General features: G+C 44.2%; 1 protein-coding gene across 5 annotated transcripts in view; it reads left to right on the top strand.

Moving 5' to 3' along the window:
• ampd3b (adenosine monophosphate deaminase 3b) overlaps positions 1-16,886 on the top strand; it is a 35,204-nt gene that overhangs the window by 12,951 nt on the left and 5,367 nt on the right. Inside the window, exons 1-13 of one of the 5 annotated variants that reach the window (XM_042110934.1) lie at positions 46-250; positions 6,226-6,448; positions 7,366-7,543; positions 7,949-8,114; positions 9,034-9,253; positions 10,707-10,836; positions 10,999-11,193; positions 12,226-12,357; positions 12,950-13,113; positions 13,404-13,530; positions 14,376-14,539; positions 15,026-15,146; positions 15,997-16,165. In XM_042110934.1, coding sequence (XP_041966868.1) covers positions 103-250; positions 6,226-6,448; positions 7,366-7,543; positions 7,949-8,114; positions 9,034-9,253; positions 10,707-10,836; positions 10,999-11,193; positions 12,226-12,357; positions 12,950-13,113; positions 13,404-13,530; positions 14,376-14,539; positions 15,026-15,146; positions 15,997-16,032 — 2,004 coding nt within the window. In that variant the 5' untranslated portion in view covers positions 46-102 and the 3' untranslated portion in view covers positions 16,033-16,165. Of the gene's footprint in view, positions 1-45; positions 251-3,317; positions 3,505-6,225; positions 6,449-7,365; positions 7,544-7,948; positions 8,115-9,033; positions 9,254-10,706; positions 10,837-10,998; positions 11,194-12,225; positions 12,358-12,949; positions 13,114-13,403; positions 13,531-14,375; positions 14,540-15,025; positions 15,147-15,996; positions 16,166-16,651; positions 16,826-16,886 lie in introns of those variants that run through there. The other 4 variants (XM_042110930.1, XM_042110931.1, XM_042110933.1 and 1 more) reach the window with 4 other exon arrangements.

Below are 16,886 nucleotides of genomic sequence, written 5' to 3'. Positions count from 1 at the left end.
CAGAGGGTGGCATAAAGAGAGAGAGAGAGAGAGAGAGAGAGCCTGGGATATAATGTTGAAGGGTGGTGGGATGGACAACTCTCCTTGATTGTTTCCCAACAAATGGAAAGGTTGGGAACCACGTCAACAAGAGGAAAAAAGCAGCTGAAGGAAACAGCCATAGACTGGCACACCTCACACAGCCACACACAAAGGGACTCACCCAGCCAGAGAGACAGACGCCTGAACGCAAAGGTACCACCGATAGCAGGTAAACAAATCTCCACACACATCACACACTGCTCTAGCAAGCATAAACGCAAACTCAGCCGGGGGGGGGGGGGGGTGGGTAGCTGGGTGGGGGGGTTCGTGCAGGAAGGCCAAGCTGTAAACATGTATCACTACCGGACTTTCACAGATTGCGCTGCCAGATTGTGGCGGGTTGCTAGGCAGGAGGTCTCCGAGGGGCACAGCTAAGAATTGTCACCCGGCTAAAGGCAGCAGGGATAGATAGGAGATCAGCTGGCATTAGCAAGGGGGTTTGCGTGAACTCTTGCACTTGTGTGCATCGCAGAGAGAAAGTGAGTGATGGACGCGTTTTATTTTTAAAGCTGAAAGGGGAGGGGAGGGGAAATCATTGTGCGCCTCTCTCCTTCTCAGGAGCCCAAGGTCAACATGTAGACTAGAGTGTGTCAACATGCAACTCTAAGCGGGGGTGACTCTGAGCTATGCTGTGCAGGACAGTGTGTTCTGAATGCCACTTCTCTGAAGTCTACTTCCTGCTTTTTTGTGTTGTTTATGCTGAAAGTCGATTTGGCTTAGGCTAACCTGGCTAGGGCACAAGGGTGGCATGGTGTGGTTGTGAAGGTAATACGGATAGGTGTGGTTTTTGAGCTAAGGGTGTGTGCTGTAGTGTGAGGAATGTTTGCCGCTTTGCCTTACACAAGGTGAGGCTTGTCCCCAGCTATGGGAGGGGTTTGAGATTAGATTTAGTTGCACTGGTAGGCACTGACAATGTCAACGTCTCTCCATGGAGAAAGAAAAGAGAAAGAGAAAGAAAGTCCAGTTAGATGCAGAACAAGAACAATTTGCATGTGCTGAAGCAGTGGGCATTGGCTTGGCACGCTATGTTTCCATATTGAGAGTCTGGCATTGTGTTAACGCGGAGCAGTCCTTGGAGACTGGCCCTAGCTCTGTGTTAATGCCAGGTGCATAGCTCCACGGCTGTTGTCTTGGTGTCGGGCCTGTGTCATCGGTGAGAACACCAAACACTTCCCAAAAGGCTGTTTCCAAGAGCACAGTAAAACAAAGTGCTGTTTGATTCACCTCTCTCTCGCTCTCTCTTTGTAAAGCAAAGGGTTGTTTCACAAGTAATACCTCATTTTCAAAGCTGCAATTTGCACCTTTCTTGAGATAGTACGTAGTTTTTAGTAGCTGCAGAGCTGCATATTAGGGAGAAATACTCCAACACACAATAAACTCATACATGCAGGCAGAAAGCCTATTTGTTTTGTTTTGTTTGATTGTTTTGTGTGTGTGTGTATTTGAGAAACTCTGTTTAAAAGAGAACATTAGAGGTTAGTATATCCTGTCATGGGCTGTCACATCACTTTATCTGTGAATATGTGCAGGAACTGTTTTGATTTTTCAACTATAGCAGTTGTGGAGTCAAGCCTGGGCTACTGTGGCAGTATGTGAGTGTCTCATAACTCGTTCCTAGCTATGCTATTGAGTTATGCAGTGTTTTTGGTCAGGAGCAGGGGAAAACACTGCATAACTCGTTCCTAGCTGTGCTATTGAGTTATGCAGTGTTTTTGGTCAGGAGCAGGGAAAAGACTGTTTTGTCTACCGAACTCCCTTGTTGGATAGACCTCATGCTGTCACCTTTTACTTTGTGTGCCTCAGATCACAGAGGGAAAGTGATTCGTCACTTTCACTTTTCTCTGTAACTTGCACCCACCCACAAACACAGACAGACAAACACACATGCACTCTGTGAAATAATCTTTGGTTAAGCTTTAACAGAAGAATCCATTCAAGAGTTTAAGATTTTACAGAAACACAAGTATCAAAGTAAAAACAACTCATAGTCCGTCTTTGTCATCTTCCCCTCACATTACCCCCTTTTTATTATTTGTAATAACCATCACGTCAGACACAATCCGTCTTATATTCATAAGCTTTAGGCTTGAGTCATCCTATCATTAAAGGGTGGTAGCCATTCTTCATCTTCCTTGTTGTCCATCGCTAAAGCAGTATACCGAACCATTTGTAGTCCTACAGTGCGTTCAACCAAGCGCATAATCAGGGCTCTAACACAAGGTAGGCTGTAACACAACAAACCTCAAATGCTAACAGAATGAACACTTTCATCACAGGGACTTCCAACCCTACGCGTAAGCAGCAATCCAGTTCCCGATTTAACTGACCCACCCAAATTATAACCACGGCTTTCTTTATCACAACTTCAAATTATTACCTTAATTAAAAAAAATGTAAATAAAATTAAACTATGTTGCTTTAAAGTCAACTTGTGTTATTTTAAACATTATATCAGACTCTTTCTCACCGTTTTCTCAGGTTGAGGTGACTTTGTAGATCCTTGCCCTCTTCCTTCTTTCCACGGGATACCTGTGGAGACGGTCCGGTCCTCAGGTCTCAACGCAGAGAATATGGGGCTGGGGAATTTGTCCGAGGATGATCAGTCACCTTTGCCTCAAATTCTGGACGCTGTCAACCAAACAAAAGCCATCCTCGTCGCCATTTATGTGGAAGAAATGTTGCTTAAAGATCTATAAATACTGAGCCTGAGATAAGGTTTTTGTCTTTCTCGTTAGTAGTTTATTAATCTCTACAGAGAGGTCTCATATGCATCAGGCAATCAGGATACAGAGACAATCAATTTCAATTCAGTATCAAATAGAAAGTACATAAAGAACTAGGTTAGGCTTCCACAGAAGAACTAAGTCAAAAAGGTAATAGAAGTATCAATTATGAGGAAAATTAAGAACTAGATTAAGCTTTAACAGAAGAATCCATTCATGAGTTTAAGATCTTACAGAAACACAAGTATCAAAGTAAAAACAACTCATAGTTAGTCCATCTTTCCCCCTCACAACACACACACACGCACACACACAGACAGTATTTCAGCATTTGAGACTAGGGGGGCTGTTGTTGCCGGCTCCGTTTGACAGCCAGCTGTGGCATGCTGGTGAGGATTAGTGTCCCTTGCCACTGCCATGACGCAACCGCGCTGGCTCTCTCCCTTAAAATAGAGAGGCGAGAAGGATACTCAAGACGAGGACGGGCAACCTTATTGGGCTCATAGATCACACAGCGACGGTAGATGCCACATCATTGCACCACTGCATCCTGTATCTACACCAACCACAAGAGGAAACCAGGGCAGACAGACTTAAAGCAGAGACAGAGAGAGACACAGACAGGCACGCACGCACCCATACACCCATACACACACACACACATACACAGACGGAAGCATGTCTCTGGTTGCTGTGGAAGGTAAGAGAGAAATGAGAGAGAGTGTGTGTGTGAAGTGAACCGTGAGTGTATGAGTCCCATGATTTGGGGGACAAAGGGGCTTTTCTTAAGCGTGGTCACTCATTGTCACAGGGGTCGGGTGGTGTGGTAAGATCCGTTGAATACTGTTGAAACTGACCCCAAAGGATCATAGGAAGCCTGAATAGTTTGGAATGGTTTGTGACATGATTATAGTTGAGGTCATTCACAATAGGCCATCAGGTCAGAAATGTCTGCTATTCAGGAGCAATGATGAGTTCTCTGTCTGTGACACTTTCAAGTTAGCTAACAGTGAGATAAATTCAAGGGGAGAAGTATGGTTCTCACAAATCATGTCCTGTCTCTCTGTGCTTATCGTGTCAGTTATTGTGCTGTTGAACGCTTTAAAACACATAGTATATGCTGTTGTAAATTGTTTAACTGTATGTGGGTCAGACCGCTGTCTGGTGGGCACAGCTGTTCTGGAAACAACGAGAACACGCTGCGTTGGCCTGTGAGATATGTAGGCTTCCTAGAAGGGCTGGGTACAGAACTGACTGGAAACGTCGCATTGTGGAAGCCACCCAACCCTTCGGTCGCCCCGATTGTAATGTTAGCCCTACGCACTTACATACACACACCTCGTCTGAAGGTGCCAGGACTGTTGACACTGTGACAAAGCATTAGGTTACATGTCAACATGGGTGGAGGTCAATAGAGAGGCTTCCACACGTCGTGCTATCCAGGCTCCCCATCTTGGCCCTCATATTTAGACGAGTAGACACACACACACACACACACACACACACACACACACAAGATGTTCAACTGTACCTCATGGTATTTGGAAGCCAGCCACTTCAGCTGACCCAGTATTTATCCTGACGTGTAAACAGCAGCAGCAACACGCAGAGAAACGGCCAGTCTTAGCCTGTGTGTTCAGCTGTCTCCTAGCCAGCCAGTAGTCCAGTCAGAGCGGACACTCAGCGGTGGCTCAGGCCATGGGAATGGAGGGACAGCTGCTGCAGTGTGTGAACATGCTGCTGGGGGTTGAACGAGGGCAAAGACAAGGAAGCCAGGATGGAGGAGAAGGACTTGAGTTCAACACTTGAGTAGAAAATTGCATCATTCACATTGGCAGATCTGTCAGTTGAAGTAGATTGCAACATGTCTGTTTACAATTAAAGATTTGTATTTAGAGGCTTTGGAAGTAAAAATATGTTTTTTAACTGATAAATGCTTTGTTTTCTGTATTTATAGTTGTGTATGCACTAGAGTATTTGAATTTCTGACATTCATCATTCAAATCAAAAAGTTGAAGCTGCGAAACACGAAAACATCCAGCTGCATTTCTGGTGAACAGCTGCTGGTTTGTCTGCGCCAGTTTCCCCAAATAAGCATCGTGTTCTTGCAACACAAACAAGATTTAGAGTTTAGTCACATGAATAATGCCATAGCAGTTGCTAACACTTTATCACTAGCTTATACAACCTTTATTGTGCTGTAACCAGGTCATTAAAAACTGTGCACTCTTACACTGTTAAACAGCATTTTGCTACTTCAGTTTAATTTTGCTACCTCAGTTTATTGTGATAAGTAACAATTAAAGTTTGCACTTGCTGTTCAATACACTGCAGCACTTTATTACACCCCTAAATGGTTTCATTATTCCTCTTAAGTAGCCATTTAGGATTTACACCTGATAACTTTACACATCTATCAGGCCCCGCCCCCTCCCCACACACGGTTTATCTGTTACTGGCTGCTGCAGCTGACACGTTAGCTAGCTTGTCTTCGTCTTGATGAAGAATTGTCCCACCCCCAGGTACTCAGGATTGGCTCTGTACCTTTATTACACATGAACTGATGTCTGAATTGGCCCACCTGGTGTTTGGTCGAAACGTAGATCCAAATCAGAAACCCCCCAAAGCCATGACACTGGCTGTGTTCTAATTGGCATGATAGTGCACTGTATATGGCTTTCTCCAGCTGTTGCCCAGACTGTGGCATGTGTAGACGAACAGAGGCAGAGGGCATGCGGTGTGAGGTCAAAGGTGAAATGCTGTGTGCCACAAAAGCAGGACCCTTGTTGACAAGCTCTTTTAAAGGTTGCCTGGTCAGCCATGTCATTGGCGGGGGGGGGGGGGGGGTATAGGGGGTTGTTTCGAGTGCAGGGCAGGCAGAAACCTGAGTTGAGGGAAGTGTAGAGCTGCAGACATGTTAACCGCTGTTATTTAAGCGTTTTAAGCGGCTCCTCTTTCAGGTCGTCTCGGCAAACACATGTTTTAACTACCTGTAAGATAATGTTTTTAATTCCGGCTCCACTACCACAGGGCATCACCTTGCAATAACTATATCTAATTTGATATCCATACCATCGCTAAATTTAACTTTCTGCAAAAAGTAACAACACAGGTCAGCATGAGGCCGTCCAACTAGGTTTACGCATTTGGTAGAGGTGTGGTGACCTAATTAACCCAGATCATCTGGGACCAGTTGTGCTGAAAAACACCACCAGCCAACCCTGTGGTTGTGGTGAGTATGGCATGCAGGTCTCAGCACAAAACTTATTGAACCATCACAAAACTCATTTCACCATCTGCAGGAGAGGTAGCCACCGCTTCCTCTTTGAGAGGAGAGGTTGTTATTTACCGTTTCACCACTGTGTGTGATCCCTCTCAGCTAAAATTGACCCCCCCCCCCCCCCCCCTTTCCACATTGTAGAGATGCCTCGTCAGTTCCCGAAGATCGCCCTGAGCGAGGTGGATGAGCAGGTGCGGCTGATGGCTGAGCGGGTATACGCATCGGCGCTGAAGGAGGAGAACATCAAGGATACGCTGTCCATGTTCACCATGCCTGAGGACTGCCCCATCGGACTGCACCAGGCCAAGGAGCACGAGATTCTCAAGGAGATGGCAGAGCAGCATTCCGAGCAGAGTGCCAAGAGGTCAGCCAGAGCAGGTTGTTCTGGGGATGGGAGGGTTGATGAGGGGCAGTGGGGGAGCTGGGAGACAGACCACAGGTGCGTTTGTAACAGAGTTGGAAATGACCCTATCTGGACAAAGTGAATTCTTTCAAATGGGAAATTTCTGTGTTGGCTGCCTTTAATCCACACTGCTGGGACCTGTAGTACAGAGGGTCATCACATGTTGGCAATATTCGCAAACAGAGGAGAATGTTGGAGGTGAACTGTTTTTCATTGAACATTTTTTGCATAAATTCAAATGGTAATCCTTTGTCCAACATCCATGTGAGTTCACCAAGAACTGCCTCACACAAACGTTCACAGTGAACTCAAAACAAACAAACAAACAAAAATGCTTGCAAGCATCTGCAAACCTTTTCCTTTGCCTCTTCTAATTTGAACTCACTTGAGGAGAGTGTCAGGTTAATCGAGATGGCCCTGAATGTTGTACCGAAGCCATTTGAGGTTAGCAGGTGCAGGGTAATTGGTGTATGTGTTTGTAGGTGTGTGTTGGGCCTGTTAATGCCAGTGCTGAGGGAGTCAGAATGAGACAGCAAGGTTTTTATTTCATGATGAGTCTATTTAATAACGGCATGTAACAGATGCTGTCAAACTAAAGAGACAGGACAGGAGAGATTACATTTCATTAGCACCTCAGTGTCATTCTGAAGGTGTTGGGAGCTACAACAAGAGGAGCATAATTGTATTTTTACATATAGGCTAGGCTCTTAGTCAACTCACCACTCACCATAAGAGATCAATTTTTCCATAAGACATTGATTATACACAAATTAGTGCACAAGAAATGTATCCAAGTTTGTATCTTGTCACCTTGGGTGGTTGGATACATGTGGATTTTGCCTCTTGGCATTACTGACTTAATGATGCCATTTCCACAGAAAGAAGAATCTGATGCTAAGGCGCTCCCAATCCTTGTCCCAGCAGTACCCCAATGTGTGCCCAGACTGGGCGTTCACGGTCATCTCTCCCCTCCTCTCCCCAACCGATGCCACGGACGGCAAAAAGAGTGTCCCCGATTTCCAGCGGGTCACCATCAGCGGCGACTACTGTGCAGGGGTGAGGAATCCAAAATGCATGCTATAGTATACACAAAGACTATTTTTAAGGTGAATTAGTATAGGTTGGTGTAAGTTGGTTATTATAATAATATCGACATACACAGTTGACATCTACAACACAAATTACATATAGAATATCTAACTCATACTCTTATTTAATTTTCTTATATTCAATCAATAAAGTATCTATCTATCTATCTATCTATCTATCTATCTATCTATCTATTTAATATAAAAAATGAACTTTAACTTTTAATGTTTAAAGACTAAAGAAAGGAACACCTCTTGCTAATTCACTTGCTAATAGTGCAGTGGGGGATCTCTCACACATTAGTGTATGCTTGGAAATTGGAAAAAGCAGAAGACTTTGTGGTGTGACTTTTGCGTGCTCTCTCTGCTCCAGGTCACTGTGGAGGACTATGAGCAGGCCGCCAGGAGTCTGCTCAAAGCGCTGTTCATCCGGGAGAAGTACTCCAAGCTGGCGTACCACCACTTCCCCCGCACCACTGCACGCTTCCTCCGCAACGCCAGCGCCGAGAAGTGGAGCGAGGAGGATGAAGTCATGCCAGGTTCGGATTCCTCCAACACTCGAAGCTCGCAGACATTAGGTCACTAGGGGGTTGCTAGATCCCGTCCAAGATCCCTGAGGTGGAATCTTTTCAGGGTTTTTTTTTTCCCCGTCCTTCTGGACATTCTGACTGAGCTTGTTATTGTAGACATGTTGATGTTTGCGAGACATAAGCTAAACATTTCAATATGTGTTGGATTTCATCAAACTAATCAGTTGTCAGTGCTTACTCGTCAGGAATGCACTGCCTGTGCTCAGGCATGACTTAGTCACGGCAGATGAACAGCAGCATGGAGAAAACACTGCTCTTGATTTTGTAGTCATCCATGATTGACAGCCTACAGCCACGCAACTGTGTATATAGTACACCAACATTCATTAAGTTATGACGACGAAGCACAATCCCCGGTGTATTACACCACGCTTCTATGTTTAGATATTGAGACATTGGTGATTAAAAAATATGTCAGTGAGAAAGTTCATGTACATAAAAAAGTTCAGTTTAACATTAGTCAAAATGGAGTTTATTGCCAAATAGGTTTCCTTTGTTTCCTTTGAGAATTTGTGCTGGCGAAAGATGAGCATGATGACTCTAAAGGTGAAGAGTTGAGAGTGTTACCATGAGATACTCAGTGGAGTGCCATCACAGATGGAGGTAGATGGAGTTAAATGTAGCAATTTGGGAGAACAATTTGGCTGCTCAGCAGGAACATTGGCTTCCGATAGCACAAACACGCTCAGGGCCCACAGGGACTCGGGTTCAAGTCCAGCCCGAGGTCATTGTCTGAACCCACTCCCTGTCTCCCTCTCTCACTCATTTCCTGTCAATCTCTCCACTGTACTGTCGAATAGAGGCTGAAAAATATAACTATTACTGCAGTAAATCCATAACTTCAGTTCCCTTTCTGCTTCCTCCGCAGACATCTGCCCCTGCCCTGGTGAGGGGGAGGACCCGTACACTATGGAGGACGTCCCCCAGGACTTGAACTACGAGCTGAAGATGAAGGACGGCATCATATACGTGTACGACAACGCCGAAGCCCTGAAGCAGGAGCAGCCGCGCAGCCTGCCCTACCCCGACCTGGAGACCTTCGCCATTGACCTAAGCCACGTGCTCGCCATGATCGCCGACGGGCCCACGTGAGTCAATATGCACCACATCCCCGCTCTCCAGCGTTACCATGGTGACAACACTGATAATGATGTCATAATGTAAGCTCAGTGATTTATCTAGAACATTATATTCTACATCAAACGCAACCATGACAACCATGCAGTATGTAGCCCGTTAAAAATAATGGAGTTCTAAACATAAGCGTCACTTGACGCACGTCAGACGCCACCAGTGGCGTATGAGGACAGTGACAGAAAACAGTACAGAGGCCAAGCCACCTCATCAGCCACCGCCATGCCGCCTCTATCCGTCATTTGCCCCTCTAGGTTTAAAATACTAGTTTTAGTTTTATAGTTTTTAGAAACGCAGTCTGTTCAATAAATATTATATAGTAGTCTTTAAAATACTAAACCAGTAAAAGAAAAGTTAGGCATGTATCTGTGACAGAGGAAGCAAAGCAATCCAGCCACCTGTTGAAGCAGAAAGACTCATCTCAGACAGTTGGCAAGCTTTGGTCCTAATCTGGCGCGGACCCCGTGGAATGGTGAGTCAGGCTTCTGACGCATCCGGCACACCCCCTAGACACTGATTTATGCCGACCATATGCCATAGCTGTAGGGTTTTTTTTTTTTTTTTTAAATCCCAGTGTTTTGGTCACGGTGAGCTTGTTAACACAACTGTGCATATGGTCCAATAAATCAGCAGGCCTCTGCTGAGCATCAGCGCATTGCAGATGGTCCACATCAAGAGTCACATTTCTAAATGGGAGCGGTAGATCAAGAAATGCTGGAGCGTGTCTGAGATGTCTTCTGTGGGATTTCCATTGCTGATTGATTGATAATATACACCTGAATTAATATAAAGAGGTGTGCTGCAATAGGCCTACAGTAGACAGTATATAGTGCAGAAGAAAGAGTAACGAGAGGGAAAAGGATGTCTTGTATGAAGACTTGCAGGTATGCAGGTGCACTGTAAGGATGGAGTAATATTTCTTTAGATTATCATACAACAGTTAGGTCCAGTAACGCATGATTAAACGAGAGATATTATTTCATTGATTACCTGTGGCACTTGGCATGGCCACATCACAACCATTGGGTATATTACATTACATTACATTACATTACATTTAGCAGACACTTCTTGACCGAAGTGACTTACATATGTCAGCTATATTACAAGGGATCACATTGTCCCCGGAGCAACTTGGGGTTAAGTGCCTTGCTCAAGGGCACAACGGTGGAAGCCGGGAATTGAACCGACAACTTTCAGGCTACTGCACGCTAGCCCAGCTCCTTAACCACTACACTACCACCGCCCTACAGGCTACTGCACGCTAGCCCAGCTCCTTAACCACTACACTACCACCGCCCATATATCCTTCACCAATCCCACTCTCACTTATGCCATATTGCTGAGATATCTCCATAGAGTACCATAGAATACCTAATACAGAATACCTCCTTAATGTACATACAGGAAGACCTACTGCCATAGACGTCTAAACTTCTTGGCCTCCAAGTTCTACCTCCATGAAATGATGAATGAGATGGCGGAACTGAAGGAATTGAAGGGCGTTCCTCACCGAGATTTCTACAACGTCCGAAAGGTAATCTCTAGACCATTTCACTTGCTATGATTAATCTTGCCTACATCTCAAATTCACCATCACCAGACAATTTTGTGTTCTTGTGTCTGTGTCTGTGTGTCTGTGTCTGTGTGTGTGTGTGTGTGTGTGTGTGTGTGTGTGTGTGTGTGTGTGAACACACAGGTGGACACCCACATCCATGCAGCTGCCTGCATGAACCAAAAGCACCTGCTGAAGTTCATCCAGACCACTTGTAAGACGGAAGCTGACCGTGTGGTCATGGAGAAGAATGGCCAGAAGATGACCCTGAAGAAGGTGTTCCAGAACCTGGCCATGGACCCCTATGACCTCACTGTGGACTCATTGGATGTACATGCGGTGAGATTCCACACTGGCATATATCAGTTGTTTGTACTGTTACGGACATTTAATTACTTATATTATTTATTTATTTATTGTGAGTCCTGGCCAAAAGCAGCATCATTCCATCATGTTAAGGGCTGTAGTCCATTATTTAATTCAATACACTGTTTTACTGAATTCAATTAGGCTTAATTGCTCCTGATGGTTCACTAGTAGTCTGTTCTTTATGTGCGCTCAAAAAAACCTAGCTCCAGGTCCTAGCTCAAAACAAACAACATGTCTTGAGCTGAATCAAATACCCCAGCCAATTAACATGTGGCTTCAGGAGTACGGAAGGGAAGGGTGAAATTGGACATTGAGTGGAAATATCAACAACTTTTCATCTAATTCACAGAACTACCTTTAAGAAGAAAGTGTCCAGAATTTGTCTTCCATTTCATAATCAATGTTTTTGTGTCAAACATTTGTAATAATGTGCAATCTGCAGTGTTTCCCACAGAATTGAATTATATCTATGGTGGTACATTTGCAGAATTAACTTGAATGCAACAGTTTTTAACAAATTAGCGCAGCGTGGTTATGATGCAGATTTAAACACGGTTTAGCCAGTCGGCTTTTATGTCAACAATTGCAGGATTGTTAATGTTTCCCTTAAACCTGCAGGTAGGTTTGTTGAGAGACAAGGGGAGGCTGTGCAAAGGTGCACATAGCTCTACAATGAACGAATTCCATCCAATTTAAATAGTACGACATGGAAAATCATTGTGTGTGGTGGTCGCTCGATGGTGTTTTATGCCCACAACGTCTTCCAGGCAGCGCTGCCACCGCTGACTTAAAGGCACCTAATCCTAAACCTAACCCCAACCCTAACCTTAACCCATGTCTAACCCTAGTACCTTCCAGGCAGCACTGCCTTGAAGACAACGTTGGGGGCATAAAACACCAAGAAACGTGGTGGTCAATGTTGATATTGTGATGGGGCGCCACAAATAAATGAAGGTGTGAAACACTGATCTGTGATTTCCTCTTCTTGTCTTGTCTCTTCAGGGAAGACAAACTTTCCACAGATTTGACAAATTCAACTCCAAGTACAACCCTGTTGGAGCCAGTGAGCTTAGAGAGATCTACCTGAAAACCGACAACTACATTAATGGAGAATACTTTGCACGGATTGTTAAGGTACATCTCGTAAATGCTTAGCCATATTCTATGCGAGTAGGACTTATTGCTGCACTAACATGTCTTAGTGGCACTGTACCTTGATTGTTGTAAGTCGCTTTGGAAAAAATCGTCAGCTAAATATGTAAATGTGAATGTATATGTACATGTAAAGATGTCAGTCAGGCAGGTAGATAACTTTGACGTCATCGTTCAGAATCAGTGTACTGCTGAATGGCTACATAGACCAAACAATTATACTACTGTGACTTCTGTAATTATGTGCAATAACATTATATAAAATGTAAATACTTAGACACCAAAAAGTGTTTATCAGTCAAATAATTTGGGTTTGTTGCAAATACCTGAGTGGGTGGTAACTTAATATGCAGGCAGTACTGGTTATGCAAACCCCTGGCCACCTCACCAAGTAACGTGGATTTGCATGTAACTTGCAAACACTGTGATGACCTAATGTGTCAATATTTCTTTCTCTTTCTCCCTCTCTCTCTCTCTTTATCGTTCTTTGTTTCTCGTTCTCTCTCTCTCTCTATCTCTCTCTCTCTTTCTCTCTGTCTTTCTATCTCTCTCTCTGTCCCTGTGCCGTTATCAGGAGGTGTCTCATGATCTGGAGGAGAGTAAGTACCAGTATGCTGAGCCCCGTCTGTCCATCTACGGACGCTCCCCGAAAGAGTGGGAGCATCTGGCCAAGTGGTTCATCCAGCACAAGGTCCACTCCCCCAACATGCGCTGGATCATCCAGGTGCCCAGGATCTAGTAAGTGTGGCCGACCTGCTGGATAACACACACACACACACACACACACACACATGCACATACATGCATGTGCATTCTTGTGGAAGCCTATGTAATATACCGCATATAAATATTTCTAATACATAATATGTATAATACATGTTGGATTGGATAAATATTTCTACTACTTAATGTATGTAATGGAAATTGGTGTGGAAGCCCCTTCATGTTAGTATATGTCATGTAATGTCATTTTGGCACAGAGCACCCATTAAATGCCAGTCTGCAATCATTTTTGTTTTCCTTTCCAGTGACATTTTTAGATTAAAGAAAATAGTTCCCAACTTTGCAAAGATGTTGGAAAACATCTTCCTGCCGCTCTTTGAAGCCACTGTCAATCCTCAGCAGCACAAGGAGATGCATGTATTCCTGAAATATGTGAGTTGTCCGAGTTCTCTGGTAGTCTGTGTTATTGTGAGTCCAGTCCTGGGAGAGCAGCAGAATGCTGTCACTTCTTTGTAGCAGACAGAGTTCTGATTCAGAACAGAATTCTCACGTTTGGCTCCGTTTCTGATAGCTAAAAGAAAATATTTGCATAACGTTTTTCCCACAAGTAAGGCCATATGGAAAGTCTTGAGTTTCGCATGTGAGCATGTTTTGGATATGTTTGTATGCAAAATTGTTTTGTTTTCATGCTTTAGCACGAGGCAAAGAGCTTCTAATACTCTCCAGGGCTTTGTGTCTTACTATTACTCTCCCGTGAAGAGAGAAAGAATATGACTCGGTTTGCAGATGAAAAACATTTGCATGCTGCTTCACCGCAAACACTCTCAGACAGCAGTTTTTATGTCTGTGCAAGACGATCTGTGCCAACAGTGGATTAATAGATTCAGTGAATTTGATAGATTGACAACAGTCTGTCAACAAAACACTATATGTTAGGATTTTTTTGAGATACAAAGCCATAATTGCTATTCAGTAGATATCTTTGAAACTCTTTTCCCTCCCATAGCTGTCAATTGCATAGGCCTCTGAATGCCCACACCTACACTGTTAATGACAGGGGAAGTGTAGTTCAGATTTAATCCTGTTGCAACACAAAGGTCAAATATCAAATCACAGTGTGTTGCAAATCCAGTCTAATATATCCACATGTTGAAATCCTACACTTCTGTGCCTGTCACGAGGCATTAGGCAAGGTTTTGCTTAAATAACCCTCTAGAAGTATGCCGTAAGAACAAAAACACATTGGATAACACTGGACATTTCCCTGTATCCTGCAGGTAACTGGCTTTGACAGTGTGGATGATGAGTCAAAGCACAGCGATCACATGTTCTCTTACAAAAGCCCCAAACCAGAGCAGTGGACCACAGAAGATAACCCCCCCTACAGTTACTACCTCTTCCATATGTACGCCAACATCATGGTGCTCAACAACCTCCGCAAGTGAGTAACATATTCAGGGACAGGGTGAGTGGATGACAGTTATAATGCTAAAGTGATGGTAGTCCATTTGGGGATTTTCTTTACAGAGCAAAACGCCCTGAAAACTGCGTTGTTGTGCAGACATGGTACATTATATACAGATAGATGCATTATTCTTAACCCACTGTGAATCAACTAATCCTTTTTGTGGAATGAGCACTTGGACACATTAGCTCCTTATCTAAATAAAGTATAGTAAAAACAGTTTGACTCTTATCATACTCTGTATTATCCTATTGTATGTTGTGAGATTATGACCGCATAAAACCACAAAACATCAATTCTGCCTTGATCATCTTTTATTTAACTTCATTCCCTCATTCGTTAAAGACTTGAACACAACTACCCGTCATTCAGTTGTGCTTCAGTGTAAGTTCACCCCTGGTTAGAACGGTTCTCTCCAGCTGCTGAGAGTTGTGTGGCTTGTCTTGTCCTGCTGCTTCCTAGGGAACGTGGCCTGAGCACCTTCCAGTTCCGTCCCCATTGTGGCGAGGCCGGGTCCATCACCCACCTGGTGTCTGCCTTCCTCACCGCCGATAACATCTCCCACGGACTCAACCTCAAGAAGGTGAGCGGTCGTGAACAGGTGAACAAAGGTGTGCATGCCGTATGGCTCCCAAGGAAGATTCTGGAGATCGAAACGTTGCTACAGCACACAAAAGTGCTGTGCAACAGAACAGAAAATAATATAATTTGGAGCCATACAGTGTGCAGATATTCTTTCTTTTTTATGATCTATAGTTCTAATGTCTTGCACCTGAAGCGTTTTTTTGGATGTTCGCATACTTGCTCTGTTGGTCATTAGCCGTGATTTTTTTTTAACACAGATATCTGTTTCTCGAGATCAGCGAGTACTGTCGGGGGAAAAAAACTATGCTACCTAGCTTGAGCTGCTGCAGACAACAGCTAGAGCTGCCAGGCAGCTACAATGCCCCTTACAATGCATCTTTTGCCCCCAGAGTTCCTCCCCAACATACTACTGCATAGAAGAGGACGCTGGCAACAACAGACTGGTAGAACATCCTGAGGAGCTTGCTGCACACATTGAAGGACCGCAGCCTCCTCAGGAAGTACAGCCTGCTCTGCCCTTTATTGTAGAGTGCATCAGTGTTGGCTGACCAGTCCAGTTTATTGTCCAGGTGGAGACCCAGATACATATCTCCTTGGTCTTTGAAGTGTTGAGTTGAAGATGATTGAGTTTGCACCATTGCACAAATTGCACCCTCATTGCACAAATTGCATCTCTTTCCCTATGGCCTTTATAGTACTCTAAAACAAATGTGCACTGAAAGAATGACTAATAGGCAGACTATAAATGCAACATATATCTTCTCTATTATATCAGCCTTCATTAATGTGCCTCTGCCTCTCATCCCATCCCACGTCCTGCCCTACCACCCCCTCTATCACCCCTGTAGGGGATACTACAGTACAGGATGAATACAGGACAATAGATGGGGTGTGTGAGCAGGAAGTCATTGCGTAATCTCATCCTGTGTGCACAGTTCCTGTGAGGCATTCCAGAACCCCAGCCAGAGACCTATCTAACAACGGAACACATGAACCGTGCATGTGCACCTGCATTGTGTAAAGATAAAGCACCTCTCAGACCAAGTACTGTAGACTGAAGTCCTTATTTATGAGCCATTACAGAGCTTGTAGGGGCTTGCGCTATGCTATAATCTTCTCAAAGTACGTTTGTTAGAGCCAGTTTATCCTTTAGTTGTTGTTTACTATGTCGTCTCCCACTATTGGTTCCACTGCTAGTGGAAACAATAGTCAGCAGGAACACTTTTTTTTAGGCCATGATATTTCATGCTATTTCATGCCATTTTACATAAGAGGATATACAAGTAGGACCTTCATTTACATTGATTTGTACTCAAACACTGTCATGAATAGTTTTCAGTTGAAGTTTAGAAGGATAGGGAATCCTATTAAAGTTGGATTTTTTTATTATGATTTTGTACATTTGAATGTGTGTCAAGCAACCCCTCATCTGACTGGCGCGGTGGCCTGAAAAGTTTGGTAAAACAAGCTGCCAATACATCATTTGTGTCTTTGTTTTCCCAGAGTCCCGTGCTGCAGTACCTGTACTACCTAGCCCAGGTGCCCATCGCCATGTCGCCCCTGAGCAACAACAGCCTGTTCCTAGAGTACTCCAAGAACCCACTCAGAGAGTTCCTCCAGAAAGGCCTGTCTGTATCCCTGTCCACCGACGACCCAATGCAGTTCCACTACACCAAGGTGAGCCTCACAACTGGACTCTCCCTCAATACTGGCATCAGGGACACATCCAGTATTATTG

Source organism: Alosa sapidissima, chromosome 11 (genome assembly GCF_018492685.1).
Source record: "Alosa sapidissima isolate fAloSap1 chromosome 11, fAloSap1.pri, whole genome shotgun sequence".
Taxonomy (NCBI): Eukaryota; Metazoa; Chordata; class Actinopteri; order Clupeiformes; family Clupeidae; genus Alosa; species Alosa sapidissima.
Note: the sequence above shows the minus strand (reverse complement) of the source record. Positions and strands in the feature narration are given on the sequence as shown.